Source organism: Lygodium microphyllum, chromosome 3 (genome assembly GCF_053477565.2).
Source record: "Lygodium microphyllum isolate KBCC chromosome 3, Lygodium_microphyllum_v1.1.10, whole genome shotgun sequence".
Lineage (NCBI taxonomy): Eukaryota > Viridiplantae > Streptophyta > Polypodiopsida > Schizaeales > Lygodiaceae > Lygodium > Lygodium microphyllum.
The window spans coordinates 145,340,251-145,366,958 of NC_141137.1; the positions used below are offsets into that span (position 1 = coordinate 145,340,251).

Here is a 26,708-nt window from a genome sequence, read left to right on the forward strand (position 1 = left end):
CTAACCTTTATATTGCAAAAAAAAGGATATTTGAAGCACAACCAAAAATCTTGAAACAAGGTATTAAATGTTACCAGAATGAGAAATGGGCTTAATGGTTTACTTAAAATGAACTATAGTTCTAGTATCCCTAGCTTTAGGCATGGCGACCATTGCATGAGCAATAAAAGATTCGACATTGGCGTGAGAGGTGAGAGAATGCACAAGGATTGAAGCTCGAGCTCAACTGCAAGTACAATTGATAGTGAAGAGAGATTAAGAGTGTGATAGCATGACACCCAAGGCAATAATCTGGAGTGTAAGGTGTAAGTACAAAGTAAACCCTTAAACCTTAGGGTTGTAAGAGGGTGTTCACACGTGAAGAGTGTAAAACACGATAAGTGCCCAAATTGTGTAACATAGGCACATAAAATAAAAGAAATAAGTACGGGGAAAAACCCTATTGTATGGAGAGTAAAAAGTTGCCTAGTGTTCTACTGAAGATCACCGACACTCCCTTGTGAGCGTAGGTGTGAGTCAAACTCAACAAGCCCCCCTCGAGTAAAGAGTGGTCAAGATACAAGGGCCATCCACCAAAGGAGATAAAATTTAAAGCATTGCAAAATGCTTCAAAGTTGTCACAAGCAAGAGCTTTGGTGAAGATGTCTGCCACATTATTGGTGGTAGGACAGTAGACAAGGCTAATATCATTTGCATGTAGCTTCTCTCTGGCAAAGTGATAATGGATCTCAATGTGTTTCGTGCGTGCATGAAACATTGGGTTCTGTGCCATTGCAATGGTACTTTGACTATTAGTGAACAAAGGAGTAGGCTACGTGACAGATACATCCAATTTAGCCAATAAGTGTCTAAGCCATACGCATTCAACTGTGGTAGTGAAAGCTGCCTTGTCTTCAGCTTCACATGATGATGTGACAGCAACGGATTGTTTCTTGCTAAGCCAAGAGATACAAGACGAGTCAAGAAAGAAACAATTGCCACTAATGGAGTGACGAGAATCATAATTACCAGCCCAATCAGAATCATTGTAAGCATGTAAGTGCAGTGGTCTCCCCTTGGCGTAAAGCAAATCAAGAGTCCTAGTACCCTACGAGTAACGGAAAACACGCTTGACAACTTGCCAATGTGACATGCGTGGTTGATGCATATATCTACTCAGGGCTGAAACTACAAACTGTATGTCTGGCCTTGTGTTGTATAAGTAAATAAGACATCCAATTGCTGGAGCATATTTATGGATTTTAAACAAGTTACTGCCATCATGCAATGACAGCTTCAGTCCAGGTTCCATTGGTGTACAAACTGGCTTGCAATCTTGTAAGCCAAACCTCTCAAAAGTTTACCCATGTATCTTGACTGTGACAATCCAATGCCTCTAGCATCATGAATGAATTGCATGCCCAAGTAAATGTGACATATCAAAAGTTTGCTGCAAATTTTGTTTCAATGCTGAAAGCTGATCAGCATGTGTCCTTGTAAGCAGAAGATTATCAACATATAGACGTATGACCAGCAAGGATCTCCCCTCTTTACATACGTAAAGGGTAGACTCTGGTGAGCTGTTTATGAACCCTCGGCTGAGTAAAAAGGCATCAATCTTTGCATACCAAGCTCGATGAGCTTGCTTCAAACTATATAAAGCCTTTTTGAGCTTGCAAACCAAGTGTTGGAATCCCTCAACTGGAAAACCAATGGGCTGTTGGACATACACTTCTTCTTGAAGTTCCCCATGGAAAAATGCAGTCTTTATATCAAATTGATGCACAATCCATCCATAATGGGTAGCCAAAGCAACCATATACCTAATGGTAGTCATGCGGGATGTAGGAGCAAAGGTTTCCTCATAGTCAATGCCTTTCTTCTATGCGTAGCCCTTGGCCACAAGCTTGGCCTTATATTTGTCAATGGATCCATCTGCATTCCTTTTCAGCTTATAGACCCGCTTTGTACCAATGGCTTTCTTCCCAACAGGCAAGGACACTAAATCCCATGTTTGATTCTTTATGATGGGATCAAACTTAGCTTTCATTGCAGCCATCCAATGTGCACTATGTTGTGCATCATCAAAACATTCAGGCTCCTCATCATTAAATGTATTTGCTGCCATAACAAACTCCATGGTATGGGCACCATCGTGCATATGAGCTTGCCTTCTAGTACAACCAGCAATAGGAGCATCCAAACGACTATCTTTCGCAGTCTGCAAATACCATCTAGGCATCTGTCTAGCCTCTTGACTGTGTATAAGCTCTTGCTAAATTTCAAATTCAACACTTTGCTAAATATTCAAATCAGCCATGGGCTGATTTTCTGCATTACCCAATGGAGTAGCTAGCTGAACATTAAGTTCACTTGTTGAAGCTCTAGTTGTATCACCGAAAGAAATGGGCAGCAACCCTTCAAATACATCATTGGTAGCCTGATATGTCTCAAAACCAGCAAGGGATAATTCTAATTTTTCATCGAAAAGCACATCCCTGTTGACAAATACATCATTGGTAGCCTGATATGTCTCAAAACCAGCAAGGGATAATTCTAATTTTTCATCGAAAAGCATATCCCTGTTGACAAATACCTTTTTAGAGACTAGATCATATAATCTATATCCTTTGCTCTCATTGCTGTACCCCACAAAAATGCATTTAATAGCTTTGTTATCCAACTTCTTCTTGAGTACCTTGGGAATGTGTGGATATGCAAGACACCCAAAAGTATGAAAATGTCCAACAGAAGGTTTCCGCCTGTTCCAAGCCTTAAAAGACGTGACATTCTTTAATGCCTTGGTGGGGCACCTATTCCTTCCATCCAAAAGCTGTGTGGCAAGCTCTTTGCTTTCAGCATACATTTGGCCATTTTCGTGGAGTATAAGTAGTGGTGTATTGATGAACAATGCCCTTCTGCTTCAAAAAAGAATTCAGCATAGAGGACATGCATTCCTTCCCTCGGTCCGAACGGAGAGTCTTTACCCTACAACTAGATTGATTTTCAGTAAGTGCTACAAAAGCCAAAAATGCATCATACACTTTTGACTTTTTCACCAAAGAGTAGACCCAACAAAAACGAGTAAAGTCATCAATGAAAGTGACAAAATAGTAACAACCACCCAATGACTTTGTCTGCATAGGGCCACATACATTTGAGTGCACAATCTGTAATCTGGCAGTTGCTTTGAAAGCAACATCACGGGGAAACGAAAAATGATGCATTTTTTCCAAAATACATCTCTCACATATATGGTTAAGAGGTCTCTCCAAGAGAGTTAAACCATCAAGCATCTGTGTATGCTGCATAAGCATCAAGCTATCATAGTTTACATGCCCCATGTGAGCATGCCATAACTCCGCTTGTGACATAGGAGGAGTGAGAGTGGATGCTAGATAGACCGACTGATCAATTGAAAAAACATTCAACTCGTATAACCCATGACGGAGAGTGCCAGTCAAAACCAAAGTCATGTATTCCTTTTCTTTGACCATACATCTGTCATCATCAAAGGTGACTTGCAAACCACACCTTGCCAAAGAAGAAATAGATAACAAATTCTTCTTTATGCCTTGCACAAGCAAGGCATATTGCAAGCGGAGATTAGAGCCATTAATGGCTGTCAACACAATCTCCTCAATGCCTCTAACAGGGTATGATGCATTGTGGCACACTATATAGACTTGCCAACTGGGGCCGCAATAACATAAACAAATAAATCTTTGCAAGATGTGAAGTGCCTGGAAGCACCACTGTAAAAAAACCATGTGCTCGCATCCTTAGTAGAGCTAAATGCTCTATTAACCTAAGAAGAGTCATAACTACATGTAATAGTCCTTGTTTGCAACAAAGGACGTGGACTTAGTAGTAGTAGAAGGTATCCTGCAAGTGGAGACTAGAGCCATCAATGGCTGTCAATACAATCTCCCCAATGCCTCTAACAGGGTATGATGTATTGTTGGCACACTGTACAGACTTGCCAACAATGCCTCTAACAGGGTATGATGCATTGTTGGCACACTGTACAGACTTGCCAAGTGGGGCCGCAATAACAGAAGCAAATAAATCTTTGCAAGATGTGAAGCGCCTGGAAGCACCATTGTAAAAAAACCATGTGCTTGCATCCTTAGTAGAGCTAAATACTCTATCAGCCTAAGAAGAGTTATAACTACATGTAATAGTCTCTATTTGCAACAAAGGATGCGGACTCAGTAGTAGTAGAAGGTGCATCAGAAACAAACATCCCCGACTCCTTCTCCTTGGCTATGCGCTTTTTACATTCAATGATGTAGTGTCCTAGCTTCTTGCAATAGTGGCACTTTCCCTTCTTGGCTTGCGTGCCCCCTTGTTTCTTGCTACATTGTAAAGTGCTTGAAGTCCCAGAGCTCTGCGGGGCATTTTTTGCTTGGCTGTTGATGTCCTTCTGCCGTGCCATAAAAGCTTGCTTACAAGCTATAACATCCACACCACTGTTCTTTCTTGTCGGCTCTTCCTCTAAGAGCAACCGACCAACTGAAGGAAGTAAGTGGCTATGGGGAGATCCTCATGGTCAGGTTCAAGGCCGTATGAAAGGCCAAATACGAGGGCGACAATGAATTCAAGGTAGTAAATATCAACTACGCATTTGAGTAATACTCATCTACATTCATAAGCTGCTTACGCAAGTCTTGAATTTGATTTAGATAATCCTACATAGAATCACCCTTATCCATCTTCATAATCTCAAGCTCTTTCTTTAAGAAAGAAATGCGTGTCTCGTTCTTTCTAGCAAACATCTGCTCTAAGGTCAGCCATGCTTCTCATGAAGAAGCTATAGACCGAATGTGAGGGATGATAGATTGATGAACTGCCAATGCAATTAGCAACAAAGCGTGTGTGTCTCGTGTGTCCTATGCCTTTTCTGTTTTGCTGATCTCTTGGGAAGTGGCTGAGTTGGAGCAGGTTGAACAAGCTGAGCTGCCCGTAGTCCACGTTCTCTTGGAGGAGTAGTAGGAGCCACAACTCCGGACCAAACTTCTTCCCCATTGGCATAATTCCAAAGATTCTTTGCAATCAGCACATTCTTCATCGTAAAGGACCAGAGGGAATAGTTGTTGCCATCCAACCTATCCTCCTTGGATACATATGTAAAGACATCACCTCCTTGATTTGCCATGATAAATGTCACTAACTAGAGAGCAAAAGAGCAATATCTCAAGCTAGACCAACCTGCAAATCTCAGAATTTCCAGAAATTACAGCAAATACTTTGCTGTAATTAGCAAATTTAATGACACTTTGTCAAAAATTGTCTGAAATCCATGCTGTCCAAGGTGCAATAAATGCTCAGCAACACTGAAAATGCAAAAGCCCGAAAATTTCTTGTCCCAAAATGCACAAAATCAGTCTATTATTTCAGACTGTCATAGATGTACATTTGCCAATCCTAAGCTCACTACAAAAGCCCCAAATGTCTGACCCAAAACTCGCAAAATTTCTGGAGTAATTGTCCTAGACACGTGCTGGAACAGAGATTGCCTGTTTGGGCAAAGACCCCTTCCAAAGAATTATATTTGAATAAAAAATTGATAAAATTTATCTTTTGTTACCTTTGATATGGACTGAGTAGACTTGTGGCGGGCAGACTTGGCCTCTGGTAGTAGAGTTGCTGGAGTAGGTTGTAGACGTAGGTGGCAGAATAGGTGGGACGGCAGGCACCTGACTAGTGGCGCAAGTCGTGCAGGCAACGGGCAGGCGTAGTTGAAGATTGGTGCGGTGTCAGGCTCAAGTGGCGGTGGCTCATTGCAGGCACAGGGAGAAGAGACGAAAGAGATATTGCAAGCAAAGGTGTTGCTTGCTTAGGTAGTGCTAGGAGCTGGCAGTCATGGCGAACTATGTGATTCAAGGGCGGACGCATTGCCTGTGGGGCGGGGTTGGCGAGGAGGGCAAAGGAGACCCGTGGACGAGTTGGAAGAAGCTGGAGTTGTGAGCTGGTGGCTCAGCTAGTGGTGGCTAGAAGTTGAGCTGAGCTGAGTGCTCCTCTGATACCAAATATGAGACGGTGAGAGAATGCACAAGGACCAAAGCTCAAGCTCAGTTGCAAGTACAATTGATAGTGAAGAGAGTGTAAGAGTGTAATAGTATGACACCCAATGCAATAATCTGAAGTGTAAGGTGCAAGTACAAAGTACAACCCTTAAACCTTAGGGTTGTAAGAGGGTGTTCACACTGGAAGAGTATAAAACATGATAAGTGCCCAAACTGTGTAATGTAGGCACGTAAAATAAAAGAAATAAGTATAGGGAGAAAACCTCTTGTATGGAGAGTAAAAAGTGTCCCAGTGTCCTATTGAAGATCATTGACATTCCCCTGTGAGCGTGGGTGTGAGTCAAACCGAACAATTGGAGGGTACGGAAGATAAGTGTATATGGTATGTTTACAAGGACCTGGTGAAAGAAACATGCAATGTGAAACTTTCATTAAATTGAAATTTTGCACCTTACAGTTGAGTTACATTGAAAGTTTTGGCTAGTAAGTAGCTCGCTTAGGGCACTTAAGTTACTAAGTAGATCTTGAGCTTAAGTTTGGTCCAGAGAATAATTAATGATCAAGTCATTAATTATCCCTTAATAGAAAGCGTGATCTAATTAAGGAGCAACTAATTATTTATTCGGAAACTTGATCTTGGCTATTTTCTCTCTTTGTCAGTTTTGGAGCAACCCAACTTTGGAGAGTTTCAGTAGCAAAAGGAGATGCAGGCTTGCTGATTTTTTGTGATGAATAGCAAGAGGAGCGTGCTTTGTAGCCATCCCAAGGTGTTGGACAACTGGGGATCAATTTTTCTCTTCTTCTCTCTCTCTCTCTCTCTCTCTCTCTCTCTCTCTCTTTGTAGCTATGCAAGCCTTGTTTTATAGCTGGTTAGAATTAGGATTTCTTGTTTAGAGCAGTCTGTGGCATTGCTTGCTGAAGATTTCCAATCAAAACCCCCAATTTGCCCCTTGTTTTGGATCACCAAATCATTGAAGATTCACACAGACATTAGGAAAAATGTATTTAGACATGTAGATTTTATTTATCTAGCCATTGGAAGCATTAAATTGAGCATCCAATCTTAGGGTAAATGCATATTTATGGATGGATGTGAATTAGTTCAACTAACAGTGAATTGAGGATGCATTGTTTAGGGAAAAGCTCTAAGATTGTTGGACAATGAGGGCTGAGGCCTTATTTGGCAAATTAGATTAGTTTTGGAATTGAGATTTGTGCAAATTCCTCATTGATTGCAGTGCGGCTGCAATGAAAGACCATAAATGCATTTTCCAATGTCATGTTGGTCAACATTGGAGTGATTGTTGCTTTGTAGTTTTGTTGGTCAAGGTTGGTGAGAGCAATTGAGGATGTAGCAATTGGAGCGGATTTGGTCAATTGAAGAGCTAGGCACACAAAGAATCATTAGCAAAAGAGTGTTGGTTTGACAGCTACATTGATTGCACGGGCAGGTTACAAGTGGTTTATCTCAAGGCTCATCTTCAATTTTAAAGAAATACAATAAGGGGTGCTTACTATGAGGGCCAATTTACTGTGTAAAGCTCTCAATTTCTGTGTCATTTATTTTCTTTGCTGAATTGAATAGTATGTGTGTTGTAGGTTTGTGTTCACTGCCTCCTACATATCAAATTTATAGGTTGGTTTCATTGAATTTGTCACTAGGACGTGAAATTTTAGTGATTTGCTTAGCATTAAAAGCCAATCAAATGTGCTAATGTGACTTGTACGTGTGAGATATAAGTCAATTATTTCACATTGTGGGACCAAGACCTCGAGATATCAGTTGGTACCAGAGGCAAAAGTTGTAATAAGTTATGTTTAATAGGTACTAGGTGGTACATGGTGTCAGATTTTGGGCCTAGACCAATTTGTTGGCTACTAATGTTAGTGGTGACATTAGAGATTAGGCATTGATTAATTAATTGATGCTAGTCTAAGGGTCAATAACTGCTTAGGGATACTTGGAAGATAAATTGGCCTAGCCAATTTAATTATTGGTCAATGGAATTATTTTTCAAGGCACTATAATATACATTAAATTAATTTTTAGTCTCTAGAATATATTCTGAAAATTAATTGAATAATCTAGATAATGCTGGAAATGGGATTAGAAGGTTGCTATTTGGCAAAGCTTGCTTGTGCAAGTGGAAAAAACGTTTTTAGGGGCTAGTGGAAGCCTATTCTAGGCATTGTGAGAGAGGAGGCTGTTAGAGAGCAAGGAGATGTTGCCGATCTGATTTGCATCTAATAGGGATTAGTCCTACTGTATGTGACAACAATTTGGAGCCCTCGAGTTTACCTACCTTGCGAGTGCAAGTGACATCATCCCAAGGTCCTTATGGTGTTGTTGCATACAGGAGGGGGCAACAATCTCTTTGGTGGTCCTAAGTTGTAGATGATAGCTTCCATGACTGTTTGAGCGGAGCAACAATCTCTTTGGTGGTCCTAAGTTGTAGATGATAGCTTCCATGACTGTTTGAGCGGGGCAACAACAGTTTTTCAACATTTCTCGTGATGAAACTTTGAAATTTCTCTCTCTATAGCATTCTCTCTAATCCCCCAGCCATTTCTCAAGTTATTTGAGCAGAATCAAGCCATTTGGGTCATTAGAGGCAGAGATATTGGAAAATCTCTAATGTAAACCTTAATTTATAGTATAAATTAGGATTTGACAGCCACCTTGGGTTGCATGCTTAGAATTGATGGCCTAGGATTTGAGTTCCAACAGTTGAAATTAAAGAATTTCAAGGACATTGAAGAGGGCAGCTAGCCAATGTTAAATTGGGGCTAAATTTGTCCCATAAGGAGTGGGGTGAAGGCCAATCCCCAAGCAAACCAAGGGGCAAATTGGTTTGAAGGCTTGTTGGTTAGTTTTGACAGCAAAAGAGGCACTTGGATTAGCGGAAGAGATCAGAGAATCTCGGTTGTACTCCATCCATTTGCAATATAAGTTAAAGAAATACCGTGAGGGGCGCTAGTTTTGGGCCAATAGGGTGTCCTATGTCCAAGATTACAGTGGTAAAGTTTGCATTTTCAGTTCATGCGAATTCTATGCTTGCTGTAATTGTTGATTAATGAGGTTGTTACCACCCTATCCGAGGGGGAAGGCTGGTTTTAGAATGCCTTGTACTTGTTTGCCTTCTTTTTTTTTGGGAATTGATGTAATATCTTTGGATTGCTCTTTTGAGAATATATGCCATGTCAATCACAGGTTTGATGTTTCTCTTGAGAACTTCATTTAAAAGTATTCCAACACCTTTCCTTTAAAACCTCACATGGTTTGGTATACTTCTTCCCTTTAGCATGCCAGAAAGGTTTGATTGTTTCTCATGAGAACTTTATTTAAAAGTATCCCAATACCTTCTTTCCTTTAGCTCCTCACATAGCCTTGCATTACAGCCAACCAAATTGGTTGTTCACTCAACCATTATACTTACACGTACTTAGTAGTCCTTACTAGGACTTTTTGTCCCTTATCTTTTATCTTAGGTTTTTCTCTGAGGTGTTTTAATAAAATATTCTTTTCTCGGGAAAAGAACTTGATTTCTGTATCATTAGTGTCCGATTTGAATAGATGATCAAAAAGTTGTCTGCAAGTTTCAAGTTTTGATACCTGTGAGACTCATTATTTTCTAACGGCGGCATATGTGCAATAAATTTCTAAAGACTTTGTAATCATGGTTTCAGTGCTAGAAAACTTAGGTGGAAGCCCTTCTCCAGAGTTATATGTAGAATGCAGTTTATATATTGATGGTGTCCCTTTTGGCTTGCCAACTCGAACCAGGTATTTTGTGTCCTCATTCATTTTATAGGTTAAAGTTTGGAAATTGGTTGTATCTTTCATAATCTGAGGTGCCAACATATTTGTGGTGGACAAGATGGAAGTTTACTACAATCTTTGTTGACTACATTTTTGGCAATCATCTTGTTTTTGGGAGTGTATTGAGACTGAGTGCTGAATTTTAGAGAAAGCGAGTATCGTCAATATACTTGTGTTTTGTCATGCGGGACTATCAAGTCTGGATGTTTGATGATTTGTTTTTAACATGCAGACTTGCATCACTTGAAAGACCTTGCCGATGGAATGAACGTGTAACACTTAGTGCAAAATATAGAGATTTAACAGCTGATGCCCAGCTTGCGCTGACTGTGAGTAGCTGATTTTAGAAAGATAAATAAGCATTTTTTTCAAGTCATATATTGATTGTTGATTTCTGCTTTTGTAGGTATGGGATGTTTCCTGTCCTAGACAAGAAGTGGCTGTGGGTGGTGCAACACTGTGGCTTTTCAGCAGTAAGAAACGACTAAAGACAGGGAAGCAAAAGCTTAGACTCTGGCGGGGTATGAGTGCTGATGGGTCAGTTCCTACAAGCACACCGGGCAAGGTGTGGTATTACTATCCCAAGTGCAAATTTATAAATTTGCTTTACTTCAAAATATTTACTTAATTTTGCAAGTGCTTAATTGTAAGGCTTACAGTGCTCTAGGTTTTAAAAAAGGGGTTGTATGTACATTGTTGATAGTTACATTTGGTCTTAAGTGGTCCTTATGTGAGTTGGAATATTCAAATTACTAGGGAAAAATGCAAGAGTATCACATTTTAAATAAGAGCTAGAAAATGCTTGGATATTTAGTGTCATGCCTTAGATTAGAGACTTGTGGGTGGACTTCCAGGGGCTGCTGATGAGGGATAGTTCCTCTCGCTCCATGGCAGTTGGAGATGTGTGGTGCCTGGGAAGTTCGATCATGTGGCTTAGATCTTGCCCTCCTTGAGCCTATTTGGGCAGCATCTCCTTTGGAACTCTTAACTATAGTTAATAGGACGGCTTAGGTATTTATCAAAGTTTCAAGAATAATTCAGCAGAATCTGGGTAAGGAAAAGCTAAGATAACCCAATACGAGGAGTTCATGAAATGCCCACCTAGACCCATACCACTAACCCACGGCATTTGGGTATGGGGTGGTAGTGTGTTATGCTCATGCCAAAAGATTGGCATCCCATACCACCAATTGACACCATCGTGACGTGGAATGTGGTGGCCTATGGGCCTAATGTCAAATTGTGGTGATTGTTGAGCTAATATAAGCATTACATTCTGAATTAGTCTCTCGAAAATCCTAGAGTGGTGCGTGATATAAGGTCCCAAATCTTTCTATAAATAGGTAGGCTGCCCTCCATTCAGCCCCATCTCAGTTTTGGAGGGTTCAGGTCCTCTAGCTTCGCTGCCCATACCGCGTTTGTGCAAGACATCCTGGTCGAAGCTGCCCATCACTGTCTGGAGCTATCTGGCACTTGTTTCCAGCCTTCTCTTTGCGGTTCTCACCCTAGGTGTTGTTGCCTGGTGTCGCCCACCTTTCAGCATCTTGCGTTTCAGCCTGGCAGCATCATCACTTGCATTTGCTTCTCTAGCATCATCCCCAGCTGTAGGCGACCTCTCCAAACGGCTGCATTTGTCACTTTTCCTTGGTGTTTATCACTTCTTGGTGCTCTCTTGCTTGCCATCTTGCTCTTGGAGGCTGTTTTGCTGCTTTCCACTCTCTCTTGCCCTGTTTGGCGACACTGATTTGGCATCGTTGTCTGTTGCGTTTGCTGCTGTTCGACATCTTGGAGGTTGCCTTGCTACATTTCGAGATTTATTAGGAGTATGAGACGCTCTCGCACTCATCACCTCTGCCTTGGTCCTCAAGCATGGGTGTGAACACACCCTTAGCACATTTGTACTTTTATATATATCTATCCAAAAACCTAAAAAGGTACACTAGTCTTTGTACCCAATATCAAAGGTGTCGTGCTCACTCTCCTTTCGATTGCTTTCTAGTCTCTGTGTGTGTTATCCATTGCGTTGAGACTCAGCTCTGCGTCAAGCTTCGTCAAACTGGTATCAGAACTACAGGTTGTGCACGCTTTCCGAAGCTTGTGACGAGCGTTAGGCTATGTGACAGGCGAGTAGGAGGTGCAGGCCAGTAGGAGCCTTGGGTGTCGCAGGCGATAAGGAAGAGTTGCAGGTCATGCGACAGGCACACGACAGGTCGATAGGTTAGTCAAGGCGTGCTCAATAGGCAGGTGTCGCAGGAGTTGCAGGCGGGCTTGACGGGCAGCAGTCGGCAAGTCACGGGGTGTAGACGACATGTTGCAGGCGACAGGCGACAGGCAACGACGACTGTGGGCAAGGCGACTGAAACTGGTCTAAGACTCACATAAAGCGGTAGTTCCTTCAATAAACACCTGGTCTTTTCACATACACACAAACAGAGACTTCACTCCCTCGCTCAACACCAAATTGGCCTCGAAGTCTGGCGCCCCTCTCGGTATTTCTTTATCAATTAAAAGATGGAAAATTACAAAAATGAAATGTTCCAAAATACATAACTTGTGAATAGTTGGTTTTCATCTTCTTTGAGTAAATCCCAGCTGCATAAGAACATTACAGCATGACCAGATCAACATCCCTTTTAGGAAATCATTTTTTGTAACCAAAACTCAATGATTCATGTGCAGAATTGCAGTCTGCAGATATCTGAATTCACTGTTCTTATTGTTCTGCATGTTCAAAACAACATCCCTTTTAGGAAAGCATTTTCTGTGACCAAAACTCAATGATTCATTTGCAGAATTGCAGTTTGCAGATCTCTGAATTTACTGTTCTTACTGTCTAGCATATCCAGAACAACATCCCTTTTAGGAAAGCATTTTCTGTGACCAAAACTCAACGATTCATGTGCAGAATTGCAGTCTGCAAAACTCTTATTTTTTCTGTTCTTACTGTTCAGCATATCCAAAACAGCACTAAATCAGAGTTGAAAGCCCATGTTTCTTTGATAGAATCAGCCCATCATGAAGAGCATTTCCTCTGAGAATACAAAGAGAGTTGACCAAAGGGAGCAAGCTCTACCTCCGTACATGAGTCAGAGACGAAGAAGTACTCTCCATAGCTGATGAAACTACAACAATCTGCGCTCAGCTCCTTAAAACTTCATTCTCAAATCTGTCCCTTATGCCTATTACGTTTTTTGTTTAATGCTCTCTCTCTCTCTCTCTCTCTCTCTTTTGGAAATTCGTGCCACATGGCATACATGTAATAATTTTTCCCGTTTAAACCTTCCGGTCTAAAATTCTTGATGATCGGTGCAAAATTAGACCTCGGCATAGACGAGAGAATTAATCTTCTTGCAAAAACGAAGATAATGACGCGAACAGATTCGGGGGTCCAAAAATAGTAACTCCCTAAATTTTAGGGATGGTGACCCTTGCATTCCTTGAGTTGTTCTGAGTAACTTTTATCATTGCATCCACATCAAAAAGTGTAATGTGGCTTAGTTACAATGACTTTTATTCCATGAGCATTCTTACATTTGCATCTTCTGTCTTGGCCAGGCTCATTGTCTTGCACCATCTCCAATGGCTAAGCACACAGTCCCAAACCACTGGCATTCTATTCTTTAGTGCCCATTCAATATGGAACGAGTCCTAAGGCTCAGACAAACCATTAGTCCAATTTGTTCCAATGGCTGCCTCTTTTGGCCATGCAAAGATCCCGGCTTATTCCATGAGAACTATGGGGGTAAAAAGCAACAGCAACTAAAGAAAAGAAACATAAAATATTTATATAAGTAAATAAGGAAAGTAACTGCAAAAAGTATCATCACCTGGTGACAGTGATAATTGACAGGCGACTGGACGACCGACGGGCGCATGGCCGGTCAACGAACCCCATGATAGTTTCTTTTAAAATCAAAAAAATTTTCCCCCAAATTTTTTCTTTTATCCCTTTCCTTTGACGGCGATCACACGTGGAAGCACAGTTTCCAGATCTGTAACTTCCCCTGCAAATGCAGAAAATAATGTTGGAAATGATCAGCCAGCCATTGCCCATAATGATGAGCCACTAAATGTGCATGAACATGTAGGACAACAAGTTGTTAATGTTGATTTGCGGGCTGAAATGCCAGGATAGCAAGCTGAAAATGGAAATTTGCAGGTTCAACAGCCAGCAAACAATGATCATTGGGTTAGAAGATCGTCTAGGGCTACTAGACAACCTGATAGATTCATTCCTGGTGCAAACAATGTGGCTGATTATGTCATGTCGATAGACTGTGGTGAACCGTCTTGCTTCCAGGAAGCAATGGATAGACAGGACATTAAGAAATGTGTTGGGAATAAAGGCCTCGTGCCTTTTAAATGTGCTTGGATGTGAACACAGCCTTAGCACTTGTACGTACACATATATATCTATCTAAAAACCTAAAGGTACACACTCGTCATTGTACTTGAAAACATGCTCACTCTCTACTTTGCTCTCTCGCACTCTCTCTGTCTCTCACTGCACGTAACGACTGTGTGCCTCAATCTCCGTGCCAAACCGGTCCTTGCAAATTGGTATCAGAGTGCAGAGTGCACGCTCCCCGAGGTCAAAGGCAGCTCACGTACAACAGTTGAGGCAACTCACGTACAACAGTTGAGTGTGTGTCTGTCGCCAGACAGGAGAGAGAAAACAGTCGTAGGTGACCAGCGACACGGGTAGGACCAGGCGACTGGTCCAGCGTGGACTAGTCAGACAGAGCGGGCAGAGCGGACAGCAGAGTTAGCGAGGATCAACGGGCAGCAGTCGGCGAGGACTAGCGAAATCTGATGAGGACAGAGCGTAACGGGACAGTCGAGTGTAGGCGTGGACTAGCAGTCGCGACTAGGTCAGGCGGCGTGTAACAGGCGGTGTGATGGTCGGGCTGCACGAGTGACAAGCGACGTGACTGCACGGACGACGGGCAGGTCAACGGTTCAATATTTAAAAAAAAAATCAGAAAATTTTCAGTCTGATCTACCTCCTCTCCTCCAAGTGTTCGCACGCGCAAGCACAGGGTGCAAATCTGGGCAGATTTAGGCCCAGAAATTTGGGGCTTTTCCCGAATTTGGGGATCTTAACGCAGAATTGGACAATCTGACTCAGAAATTGCAAAGTCGGTGCACATTTGCCCGGGAATTTTGGGGCTTTTTCACATTTTAGTGAAATTCTTCCAATTTCACTGAAATTAGTGCATTGCGACTTGGAAAATTTGGGGATTTGTCCAGATATGATGCGAGCAAGATGCAATAGTGATATCTGTCTCAGAAATTGCGGGAAATTGTGACATTTTGTCCTCGAGATTTGGGGCTTTTAATGTACATGCGCAAATTGGGCTGAAATTTACCCAATTTCTCGACATTGATGCACATTGGGACCCGTGCGATTTGGGGCTTTTGTAGTTTGGGCGAAATTTGTGCAACATTTGGTCATTTTATGTACATGCAAGTTGAATTCTATGCAATTTGGACATCAACACTTGGTAAAATTTGGGGGTTTTGCTGAAATTGCTATATTTTGGCAAAACTGGCATGTCTTATGCATGACAGAGGAAATGTAGATGCGTGTTTGATGCTTTGAGCACACGATTTTGGGGCTTTTGACCATTTGTGTCAAATTTTATGCCCGTGGGTACATGTACAATAGAAATTGTAGTTGAAATTTTGGGATTCCTCATGTAATGTGATGCACATGCCCTTGGAACAGCTGTAATCAGTTGGATAATGCTATAGCACATGGTTTGGTGCTTTTGAAAATTTAATTACAGATCTGAAATTTGTGTTTCTGCGTGGTCATTTATTGCTGATTGGTACTTGTTTGTACCTTGGTCACTTGGGTGACAGTTTGGGCCTGCATTTGCTGGTTTTTTGGTCACATTTGGGCTGAAAATCAGGGCTGGCAGCAATGACAGCAGTAATCTGATGCACATAAAGAAGCTTGAAGGCGCACACAATTTTGTAGTTTGGCAAAAGCAGTTCTACAATATCTTGTTACAAAAGAAACAGGCAAAGCTCAGGATGATTGGGATGAGTTAAATGAGCTTGCACGCTCAACCATAGAGCTATCGATTTTTGATGCCTTGCTCTTCAACATTGAAGGTTTGGATTCTACATATGCTATATGGACTAAATTGGAAGAACTGTATGCATAAAAGAGTGCTGCAAGCAAAGCGTATTGGCTGAAAAAGCTTATGGATTTGCGTATGAAAGAGGGTACAACAATGTCTACTCAGTTGAGTGAGTTTAACTCCATTTTCAGCCAGCTGGTTGCCTTGAAGTTCACGATTGATGAGGAATTTAAGGCTACTTTCTTGCTTTGCACTCTACCAGAGAGTTAGGATACATTCAGGATTGCTATGAGCAATTCTAACGTGATCCTTTTGTATGCTGATGTAGAGAGTGCTCTACTTATGGAAGAGATGAATCGGCAGAACAATGCATCCAGTAAGTCTTCCAGTGCTTTGTATACTAGGGGCAGATCACAGCAAAAGGGAAAATATGATGGCAAGGGACATAATAATTCACGTGGCAAAGATGTTAAATGCCATCATTGTGGCAAGAAGGGTCACTTTAAACGTGACTGCTACAAATGGAAGAAAGATAAAGGAAATGGTAAGAAGACAGATGATAGCAAGGAAGAGAAGAAGGACAGTTAGCCTAAGAAGAGCAGTGTAGCATACCTGGATTCTTGATTCAGGTGCTTCCTTTCATGTCACCCCTCATTGTGAGTGGTTTTCCACCTATATAGGGGGTCGACATGGTGTTGTCCATCTTGGGGACAACTATGCATGTGAGATTGCAGGTATTGACAGTGTGCAGTTACAATTTCAGCATGGCTCTGTCTTTACACTTCAGCATATACGGTATATATCTCAGCTCAAGAAGAGCTTGATTAGCACAGGGCAGCTAGATGATGATGGTTTTCATACCACCTTTGGTGATGGAAAATGGAAGATTTGTAAGGGATCTAGGGTTATTACTAGAGGTTGCAAGAGTGATACTTTGTATCCACTTCATGTATTTAGTGTGTGTGACCATGTTGTTGCCGTGACCGAGCAGCCAAGCATTTCTTTGTGGCACGACCGGTTGGGACACATGAGTCAAACAGGAATGAAAGTGTTTTCTCGTTTGGGTTACTTGCCTTGTCTTCGTTATGCTGATTTTTAGCATTGTGATCATTGCATTTATGGCAAACATGCATAGACGTCTCACAAAAAGTCTATTTCTGTGAAAACTTCTCCTCTAGAGTTAGTACATTCAGATGTATGTCAAATGCCAAGATTATCTTTAGAGGAAAAGAAATATTTTGTCACCTTTGTCGATGATGCTACACGGAAAGTATGGGTTTACTCTATTCGTAGCAAGGATGAAGTGCTTGACAAGTTTAAAAAATTCTTGGCATTGGCTGAAAATTAGACAGATAAGACACTTAAGTGTCTTCGCTCTGACAATGGTGGGGAATATGTGTCCAAGGCCTTTCAGGCATTTTGTGATAGCAAAGGGATAAAGAGGAAGCTCACTACCCCTCATAATCCGCCCCAAAATGGAGTTGCAGAGCGTATGAATCGGACAATGTAGGATAAGGTCTGTATGATGCTGTCCCATGCTGCATTACCCCATGGTTTTTGGGCAGAGGTTGTTATGACAGCCGTTCACTTAATTAATCAGTCACCAAACAGGTCTTTTGGGGGGGGGGGGGGGGGGAGTTCCCCAAGAAGCGTGGTCGGGCAAGCCATCTTCATATGCTCATCTGAAGTGTTTGGCTTCGAGGTTTTTGTGCACATTCGTAAAGAAAAACGCAGCAAACTGGAGCCAAAGTCCTGCAAATGCATTTTCCTAGGATATGGTGAGGAGGGTGAAATGGGGTATAGATTGTGGGATCCCGAGAAACGGAAAGTAGTACGCAGCAATGACATTATCTTCCAAGAAGATCGCATGGATAAACAGCCCGAAAAGACTGAGGAGGTCTGTAGGGTTGTATTTCGAGAAGAAATACCTTTTGGATAGCAAAATGTGCCCGTTGTACAGCAGCAAATACCTGCTGTAAATGAACCTGTAAATGTAGAAAATGATGCTGGAAATGATCAGCTAGCTATTGCCATGATAATGAGCCACTACATGTGCAGGAACAGGTAGGACAACAAGCTGTTAATGCTGATTTGCAGGCTGAAATGCTAGGATAGCATGCTGAAAATGGAAATTTGCAGGCTTAACAGCCAGCAAATAATGATCATTGGGTTAGAAGATTGTTTAGGGCTACTAGAGAACCTGATAGATTCATTCCTGGTGCAAACAATGTGGCTGATTATGTCATGTCGACAAACTGTGGTGAACTGACTTGCTTCCAGGAAGCAATGGATAGACAGGACATCAAGAAATGGTATAAAGCCATGTTGTTAGAGATGGAATCTTTTGAGGAAAATGGCACTTGGGACTTGGTGCAGTTGCCTAAAGGGCAGAAAACTCTTCCATGCAAATGGGTTTATAAGATGAAGGTCACTTCTGGTTCCTCACCAAAGTACAAAGCAAGATTGGTTGCAAAGGGGTACAAGCAGGAGCATGGAATTGACTTTGATGAGATTTTCTCTCATGTAGTCAAGATGATTACATTGAGAACCATTTTGGGCTTGGTTGCAGCTGAGGATATGGAACTCATACAGATGGATGTAAAGAGTGCATTTTTACATGGTGAGCTGTATGAAGACATATATATGCCGTAGCCTGAAGGGTTTGTGGAAAAAAGGAAAGAAAATATGGTATGTAAACTCAAAAAGAACTTGTATGGACTGAAACAAGCACCAAGAGAATGATATCATAAGTTTGATACATTCATGCAGTCCCAAGGCTTTCATAGAAGTCAAGTGGATTATTGCTTGTACACCAGGAAGGCAGTAGATGATAGCTTGATTATCTTGGTTTTGTATGTTGATGACATGCTGATTGCTGGCAGGGATACTCATGCCTTGGATTCATTGAAGCAAAGTCTTCATGGCAGCTTTGACATGAAGGATCTTGGTGATGCAAATCACATTCTTGGCATGTTAATACTTAGAGATAGATCAAAAGGCTTACTCTATCTATCTCAGCAAAAGTATATCTTCAAGGTTTTGTAGCGTTTCAATATGGAGGGAGGGAAATTGATTGGGGTTCCATTGGCTCCATATGTGAAACTCAGTGCAGAGGACAGCCCTACATCTGATGATGAGAAGGCTGAAATGGCCAAAATACCATATACTTCAGCTGTTGGCAGTTTGAGCTATGCTGTGGTTGCTACACATGCTAACATTGCCTTTGCAGTGGGAGTGGTTAACAGATACATGGCAACCCCTGGCAAGAAGCATTGAGATGCAGTGAAAGGTATTATGAGATACCTCAAAGGCACAAGGGAGTTCTCCATTGTGATAGTCAGAGTGCTATCATGCTAGCACGGAATCTTGTCTTTCACGCAAGACAAAGCCCATACAGGTGAAGTACCACTTTATTAGAGACGTACTTGACAGTAAGAGGATTGAGCTTGTCAAAGTGCATACAGATGATAATTCTGCAGACCTTCATGAAGGGTCTTCCAACAGAGCGGTTTGCTCATTGCCGACAGATGATGGGAGTTGGATAGATATATGTATTTCAGCTTTGTACATACCTAGACTTAGCTGATTCACAACACCCTTAGCACTTGTATTTACACATATATATCTATCTAAAAACCTAAAGGTACACACTTGTCATTGTATCTAAAAAGGTGTACACTCTCTAATGTGCTCTCTCTCACTCTCTCTGTCTCTCCTCCGTGACTAAGGAACACTTGCTGTCTTGATCCTCGTGCCTAACCCGTCACTACAGACTCATGCTCAAGGAAAAACCCAAAATATTGGGCTACGGTGTGACCAATCGTGAGTGATGTGTAGCTATTAGAATCCATGGAGTACCTTGCTTTCTGAAAAAGCATAGTAGTATTAGTGGCCTATGCTGGATAGGAGCCCCTCACATAGGGATCTCTTAAACATGTGCTAGGAGGAGGGACTGATTGGTCTCGTGTATATGAGAACTGCTCAATAGCTAATCCATCATGATTTGTAACCTACAAGTTTTTAGCTGTTCAATAGCTATTGGATTTCCTTACCATGTTTGTGTGAAAATAAAGATAAGATGAGATGGGTGTTTATAGGGGGGAAGGGGGTTTGATTGGGTATAGGGTAGAGGGAATAGGCATCTACATACCAAATCTGTAGTGTGTAGTGGGGTTCATGTGGTGGTCCTTCTGAAATTTTCCCCAAGCCTCCTCATAGTCTTAGCCCATTTAAAGTTATAGAACGCCTTCCCTATCGTGGCATAGCAGACTACAGACTTGCTTCTTGCATCTAATGAGATGTCAGAGGATGTGGTGTGATTGATGGTGATGGTGTGTGTCATGGGGACACAAAATTTTGAGATGCTCTAATCTTACTGATAATGTGCAAGGTTGTTTAGCTCATGTGATGTACATGGCAATTTTTCATGGTAACAGGCCAGTGACCTCAAGAATGTAGTGGATATCAAAGGCAAAAGTTATGATAAGTTATGTCAATTGGGTTTCGTTTGCCAATTGGTGTCAATTTTGGCCCTAGGATAGTTGTTTGGCCAGTAAGTATCAGTGATCACACTAGGGACTAGCATCAATTAATTAATTAATCCCAGGCTAAGGGTCAATAGAGGTTGGGGACCACTCCTGGTTGCAAATGGCCCAGCCAATTTAATTATGGATGGGCACATTTAATTTTAGGTAGGATTAGAAGGGCTAAAATTAATTTTTAGGATTATCTAATTTTAAAAATTAATTAACTGGATAATGCTGAAAAATGGGTTTAGAAGGCATCCGCTTGGCAAAAATGCCCATGCAAACTAAGAAAACGTTTTTGGGGGCTAGGTCTTAGCCATGTAGTTAGTTATAGTCTGGGAGAGAGAGAGAGGGAGTTGTTGGTCCATTTTCTGATTAGAGAACAACAATTTGCTGTAGAAGATAGCCGTTTGGGGGCTTGAGCATGTAGGGGACAGCAAGACGACATCTTCTAGGGGCTAGCAACAATATTAGTAATTAGCTGACAACATTTTGGACGTGTCTGGCAATAGGTGATTGCATTATATGCAGGTTGGAGCAGGCAACAGCCAGATTTTAGGGCTTTTGCACGAAGAAAATCAGAATTCTCTCTCATCTTGGCTTTCTCTCACCTTCTCCAATCAATTCTCAAAAGATCTCAGTATTTCACAGCCGTTCTCAGTAGATCTCAGCCAGATTTAGTGGATAGCAGGAGAATTTCTGCTGTAAACCCTAAATTTTTGTAGAAATTAGGGTTCAACAGCCACCTCAGTACTTGTGCCAATAGGATAAGGCATTGTACATAGTAATCAACACTTGCAATTTGTTGTATTGATAAGGATTTCAAATGCTAGGCCATCTATTGTGAATTGGGGCAGCATTTAGCTAATTGGTGGTTCCATTTGTGCAAGTCTTGGGTAAAAATGAAGAGCAAGTGGCCAAAATTGCTTGTTGATTGTTTGTACAAGAAGGGGCTTTTGGATTACCCAAGAAGATCGGAGAATCTCGGCTTGTAGTTGATCTATTGGCAATTGAAGTTAAAGAAATACCGAAAGAGGTGCTAGTTTTGGGGCCAATAGGGTGTCTATTGTCCAAAATTGTTAAGGTAATGTGTGCATTTCAATTTATGCTCAATCATTAATTGCTATAACTAGGTGCTTGATCAAGTTTTACCACCCTATCCAAGAAGGAAGGTTGGTTTCAGTGTGTGAGTTGCTTTGTTAAGTTGTGCCATCATGGTGCAATTGGCTATTTTGGGGGCACAATCTTACATTGCGCCTTGGATGTGCCATGCGTGTGAGAAAGGCTACCATTGCTAAAGACTAGAGGCTTGTGCCAAGAAGTGAAGTGAGCTCCTCGGAAGGTTTCTGGTTCGCTCTATTGAGTTGTGCTGGCATAGTGTAGTACTCATTGAACATGGTGTCCTTGCTCTTTGTGTGCAAGGAAAGCTACCAAGGTTGAAGAGTGGAGGCTTTTGCCAAGAAGCAAATGAGCTCCTCCAAAGGTGGTGCTGGTCTGTGTTCAATTCATACATTGCTAGTGGTCATGAGAAGCGGGTCATTCTAGGGATAGGCCAGGGAGGCATGGCCAGGTCCATTGTAACCATAAAACATGTTTCAGTAGGCATGAAACGCGAAACACGTTTCAATAATGAAATGTTTTGGTATGCAATGTTTCACATATCTGTTTCATTCCAAGGGGAAAAAGCAATTTCTATCAAAAACTTGCTAAATATATGTACTTTGAATGTGTTATTTTGCCGTTTCATGCGGCGTTTCACTTAGCACCTACCTAAAGGTGAAACGCTTCGTGCTGAAATGCAACATTTCAGGCATGAAACGTTTCAAGGGTGAAATGTTTCATGGTTACCTTGCTCAGGTCCCACTCCAATGCCCCATTTGATATGATGAATCTCAAGATCAGAGGTTATCCTAGTGTGAGAAGCCATCATATACTTCATGCTACTTTGTGCCCTGCCCAAATGGTTAGCCTGTGAATCATGCAGATGATTGCATTGTACCGTGCCATTAGAAATGGCAAGACTGTGCACCTGGTACATACTTTTGGTCTAGCTTCATTTTGGCCATTGTTTTCAGCCTGGCTGATTGGCCGAACAGCAAGTTGGACCATGTTAGGTCGGTTCTATACATAACTTTTACCCTATTTATGTTGGTGCCTTTGAGCGTACAGATTGAATCTCAGGTCTGATCTGATTTTCCTTGCTTTTGCCATTCTTTCCTAGTTCTCTTGGATTTTCATTCTCTTGTACAATTATTTCGTCTCTGCTTCCATCATGGCACTGAGGCACAGATGTCACCCTCAACATTAATGGTGTGCTTGTCATGGCATCAGCGTTAAGCTTACTGACAACAAAGCCCCACCTGAAGATGCATTGACATTGTGATGGGATCAAAAGCAGCATGCTGGCACCCCAAGTCTCAAGCTGTCCAGTGTGCATTCTCTAATAAGCATTTAGAAAGCTCTTTCTTAAAGGAGTAGTTTCTCATCATCCTTCCACTATTTCATCCTAAATATGTGTCTTCTGTGTCACATGAAACGGTAATGGTTCAGCTGCTTAGTGTTTGCAGAGGAGAGGGATCAGAACATACTCACATCAAACAGAAATGGAAATGAAGACATTCCAGGAATTGATAATTGGAAACAAAAACAACTTATGCTAACATCCATTTGTGTCTATATATATATTTTTCATTCTTCTAAGATGCTCTTGTTAAGCAGGTCATCATGTGGTGCTGCGAAATTTAATGCAAAAGTCCTCATTTCAAGGTAGATCTATTTAAATCATTACCTTCCTCCCCCCAATCAGGTACCAAAGCATGAAAGAGGTGAAGTTGAGAGGCTAGAGAAGCTTGTCAACAAGTATGAGAGAGGCCAACTTCAGCACATTGAATGGTTGGATCGGTTAACGTTTAAAGCTATTGAAAAAATCAAGGAAGCAGAAAGCCATCAATGTCAGAGCAGACATCTTCATTTAACAGTGGATTTACGTACATTTGAGCATCCAGTGGCTTTTCAGGTTGTTACTAACTCATAGATGCTGATTATCATAAGAGTGCCATTTGGTTACATTGACATGTTTAAATGTGGTTTACTGTCTAAGTGTGTCAGAAATAGTGTGATGAAAAACTGTGGTGTAATTTTTACCTTTGATAATTTTGCACCCTTACTCATGGGATGTGGTCATTTTCATGTTGATTAGACTCTTGCCATTGTTTCAATCAAGAATAATTGGTGCATTTTATGTTTGATAGGAGACGGCAACTTTGCCCATGCAATCCCCCATTTCCCCAGCAAATGAACTTGTCATTGTTTGGGATCCGGAAGTTGGAAAGCAAAATCCATCTGAAAATAAGCATCTAAAGCTTGCCAGGAGTGTAACACGTGGAGTTATCGATCGTGATTTGAAGCCTAGCTCTAGTGAAAGAAAGTCAGTAGCCAAGGAGGCTCATTTCACTTCTACATTCTCCTTGTTTAGCTTGTATGTGTTCCACTGCTAGATTGGGTTTCCAATTTTGAATTTATGTGAAAAATTTGCAGAGAGGTTCAAAAAATCTTGAAATACCCACCCACACGGAATTTGAGTGGGGAAGAGCGGCAGCTTCTTTGGAAATTCCGGTTTTCTCTTATGTCAGAGAAAAGGGCACTCACAAAATTTTTGCGTTCTGTTGATTGGAGTGATGCGCAGGTGAGTTCAATGATTTTCAAGGGTTCAAAGTGTTAGGGTGTTCTGAGTTTGGAGCTAGTACAGCTCCTTGGTTATAATGTGCATAACCTGGCCTTCATTATTTTTCAGGAAGCCAGGCAAGCCATTGAATTGATGCACAGATGGGTAACAATTGATATAGCAGATGCATTGGAGCTGCTTTCTCCTGTGTTTGAGAGTGAGGAGGTAATATCATGTTTGTAATGCAACTACTTGTTTGCTTTACTGCTAGGTGTAAAAATTTAAGGATCTTCTCAATGATGCAAATGCCTTGACCTGCATGATTTCAAGTTTGTGTTTCTTCTAGCTATTTTCATTCAGTCTAAGATCTCATCAGGGAGCTGGGGTGAATCACTTTTTAAAAAGGCAAAGCTACACCACTATATTGTGGTACTCTCTGTGGTACTTGTCATCCCATGAGGTGTTAATGACACGGCCATCTTAGAGGTTACTTTGGAGTTTCCTTCCTCAGCATAGTGAGTGATAACTGCTGGTTCCTCACTATTTTCTTTTGCATATTTCCCTTAACTTTTTGGGAACTCTTCCTTGTTGTCATCATTCACAGAACCTGAGACACACGTTTTATGTGACCTTGATCATTACTAACTTGATATGCATTGAATTAGTGAATCCTACCAGATGTTTCCTGCTTCTGCAATGGTTGGTTAGTGGTGTCTATGAATGTTCTCAGTTGGACACCTTTATGATGTGTACTTCGTAATGCACTTCCATTGGCAGCTCTTTGATGTGCTCTGTGATCTTGTCACTGTAGAATGAAGTTTGCAAATGTGCGCCTAAGTACTACAAATCACTAGAAGAGTTGCAGAAGCAAAGTTGGATACCATATTATGCACATGCATGGGAAACTTAAGAATATGTTGCAAGTTCTTGATACTTTTACTTACCAATGTTGCCACTCTCTGGCATGCGTTTTCCCATACTCTTATCATCGATTATGTCCATCTTTGTCTTCCTGCACACTTCTTTGCCAGTGTGAAGATATGAATGAGCAGAAAATCTGTTTTTGCAATCACTTGCTTTTGTAAATGATTTGGACTATCAGACTCTATGGGCAAGTTCAAGCTATTTGGCAATGTGCAAGAATGCTGGGGTTGAAACAGCAGTTAACACGTGCTTAAGAGAGGCAATGAGAGGGTAGCGAATTGCTCTATGGATAGGTCAACAATGAGCTGCAATTGTGCTGTTTACTTAGTTTAAAAGCTCATCCAGCAAACCAAAGATCAGCATACTGTTTATCCATACTTCCTATGTATCTGGCCACAATGTATTCTGGTATAGAACTGCAATGTACCTCTCTCTACTTGATGGAGACACATCTTATGATGTATATGGGAACTCAGAACTTTGCTAGTGCTGCTTGCTTACGACTTCTTATTGAAGGAGAATTTCTGGGTTGAGTTTCGTTTCAATCTACTGAAATTTGTATGCATCTCTGTATCAACACACTCAAAGAGTTGTAGAACATACATCAAGTCTTTGGTATAATCTTTAGAAGTTGGGAAAGTTAAATGATGCAACTTATGACTGCCCATATTTTAACTCATGATTTCTATTTGGTTGCATCTTAAAGGAGTTGAATTTGTTGACTAGGGCAAGATTTGGTGCACTGATGTTTCTTTGCAAAACGATATGGTGGTTTGATTTGTGCACAAGTGTGTGTGTATGGGTGTGGGTGCAGGCACATGTCATGCCATATATTGGATCCCTTATTGCTGCAGGTTCGTGCATATGCTGTAACAGTGCTGGAGTGTGCAGATGATGTGGAATTGCAATGTTATCTCTTGCAACTTGTGCAAGCCCTACGTTTTGAGCGGTCTGATAAGTCACGGCTTGCATATTTCCTTGTGAATCGGGGTAAATTTGAATTCATGCCTCTTACTGATTTTATAGTATCTAATCTGAGCTGTAAATTTGCCATGTTCTTACTATGACCCATGCATATTCATAGCTGTCATGTGGTGCTTTTGCTCTATGCAGCTGTGAAAAACATTGATTTAGCAAGTTTTTTGAGGTGGTATGTGACAGTTGAGCTTTATGATCCGGCTTATGCCAAACGTTTCTACTCAATATATGAGCTACTTGAAGATACCATGAAAAAGGTAGAAAACTGTGTTTAATGTTGTGAAAGTTTGTCTCGAGTCAAAACATAGGTGAAGACCTGAAGAGTTATGATGTATCAGGCGTTATGGTAAGACTGGTAATTTTCATTTGGTTTTGTGTCATTATTCATGAAGGCAAAGCTTGATGGAAAAGAAGATGCAGGCGAAAAAATGTGGCAGAGCTTGGTGCGCCAGAATGAATTGACTGCACAACTCTGCAGAGTCATGCGTGATATAAAAAATGTTAGAGGGACCCAAAAGAAAATAGAGAAACTCAAAGAGCTTTTGTCTGGTCTTCTAAGTGAGCTTACATATTTTGATGAGGTATGATTGGGACTATCTATACTTGTATGATGTTTTGCCTAAATTTAGCCAATTTATCAGTGTAAAGTAACATGTAGTGGATTTTTCTACTTGCATGGATGTTATGGTTATGTTAGTG

The 26,708-nt window shown here is 41.3% G+C and overlaps 1 protein-coding gene across 7 annotated transcripts in view; it reads left to right on the plus strand.

The window, feature by feature from the left end:
* The window catches only part of VPS34 (vacuolar protein sorting 34), a 111,573-nt gene that overhangs the window by 57,405 nt on the left and 27,460 nt on the right, over positions 1 to 26,708 (plus strand). For 6 of the 7 annotated variants that reach the window (XR_015690357.1, XM_087674851.1, XM_087674850.1 and 3 more), the window contains 10 exons: positions 9,696 to 9,792; positions 10,061 to 10,157; positions 10,235 to 10,393; positions 23,250 to 23,459; positions 23,695 to 23,870; positions 23,981 to 24,128; positions 24,237 to 24,332; positions 25,886 to 26,021; positions 26,145 to 26,266; positions 26,402 to 26,590. Coding sequence is in view for 6 of the 7 variants with exons in the window: in XM_087674851.1 (XP_087530977.1) it covers positions 9,696 to 9,792; positions 10,061 to 10,157; positions 10,235 to 10,393; positions 23,250 to 23,459; positions 23,695 to 23,870; positions 23,981 to 24,128; positions 24,237 to 24,332; positions 25,886 to 26,021; positions 26,145 to 26,266; positions 26,402 to 26,590 (1,430 nt within the window). In the remaining variant the exon portion in view is untranslated. The remainder of the gene's footprint in view (positions 1 to 9,695; positions 9,793 to 10,060; positions 10,158 to 10,234; positions 10,394 to 23,249; positions 23,460 to 23,694; positions 23,871 to 23,980; positions 24,129 to 24,236; positions 24,333 to 25,885; positions 26,022 to 26,144; positions 26,267 to 26,401; positions 26,591 to 26,708) is intronic. The other variant, XM_087674852.1, reaches the window with a different exon arrangement.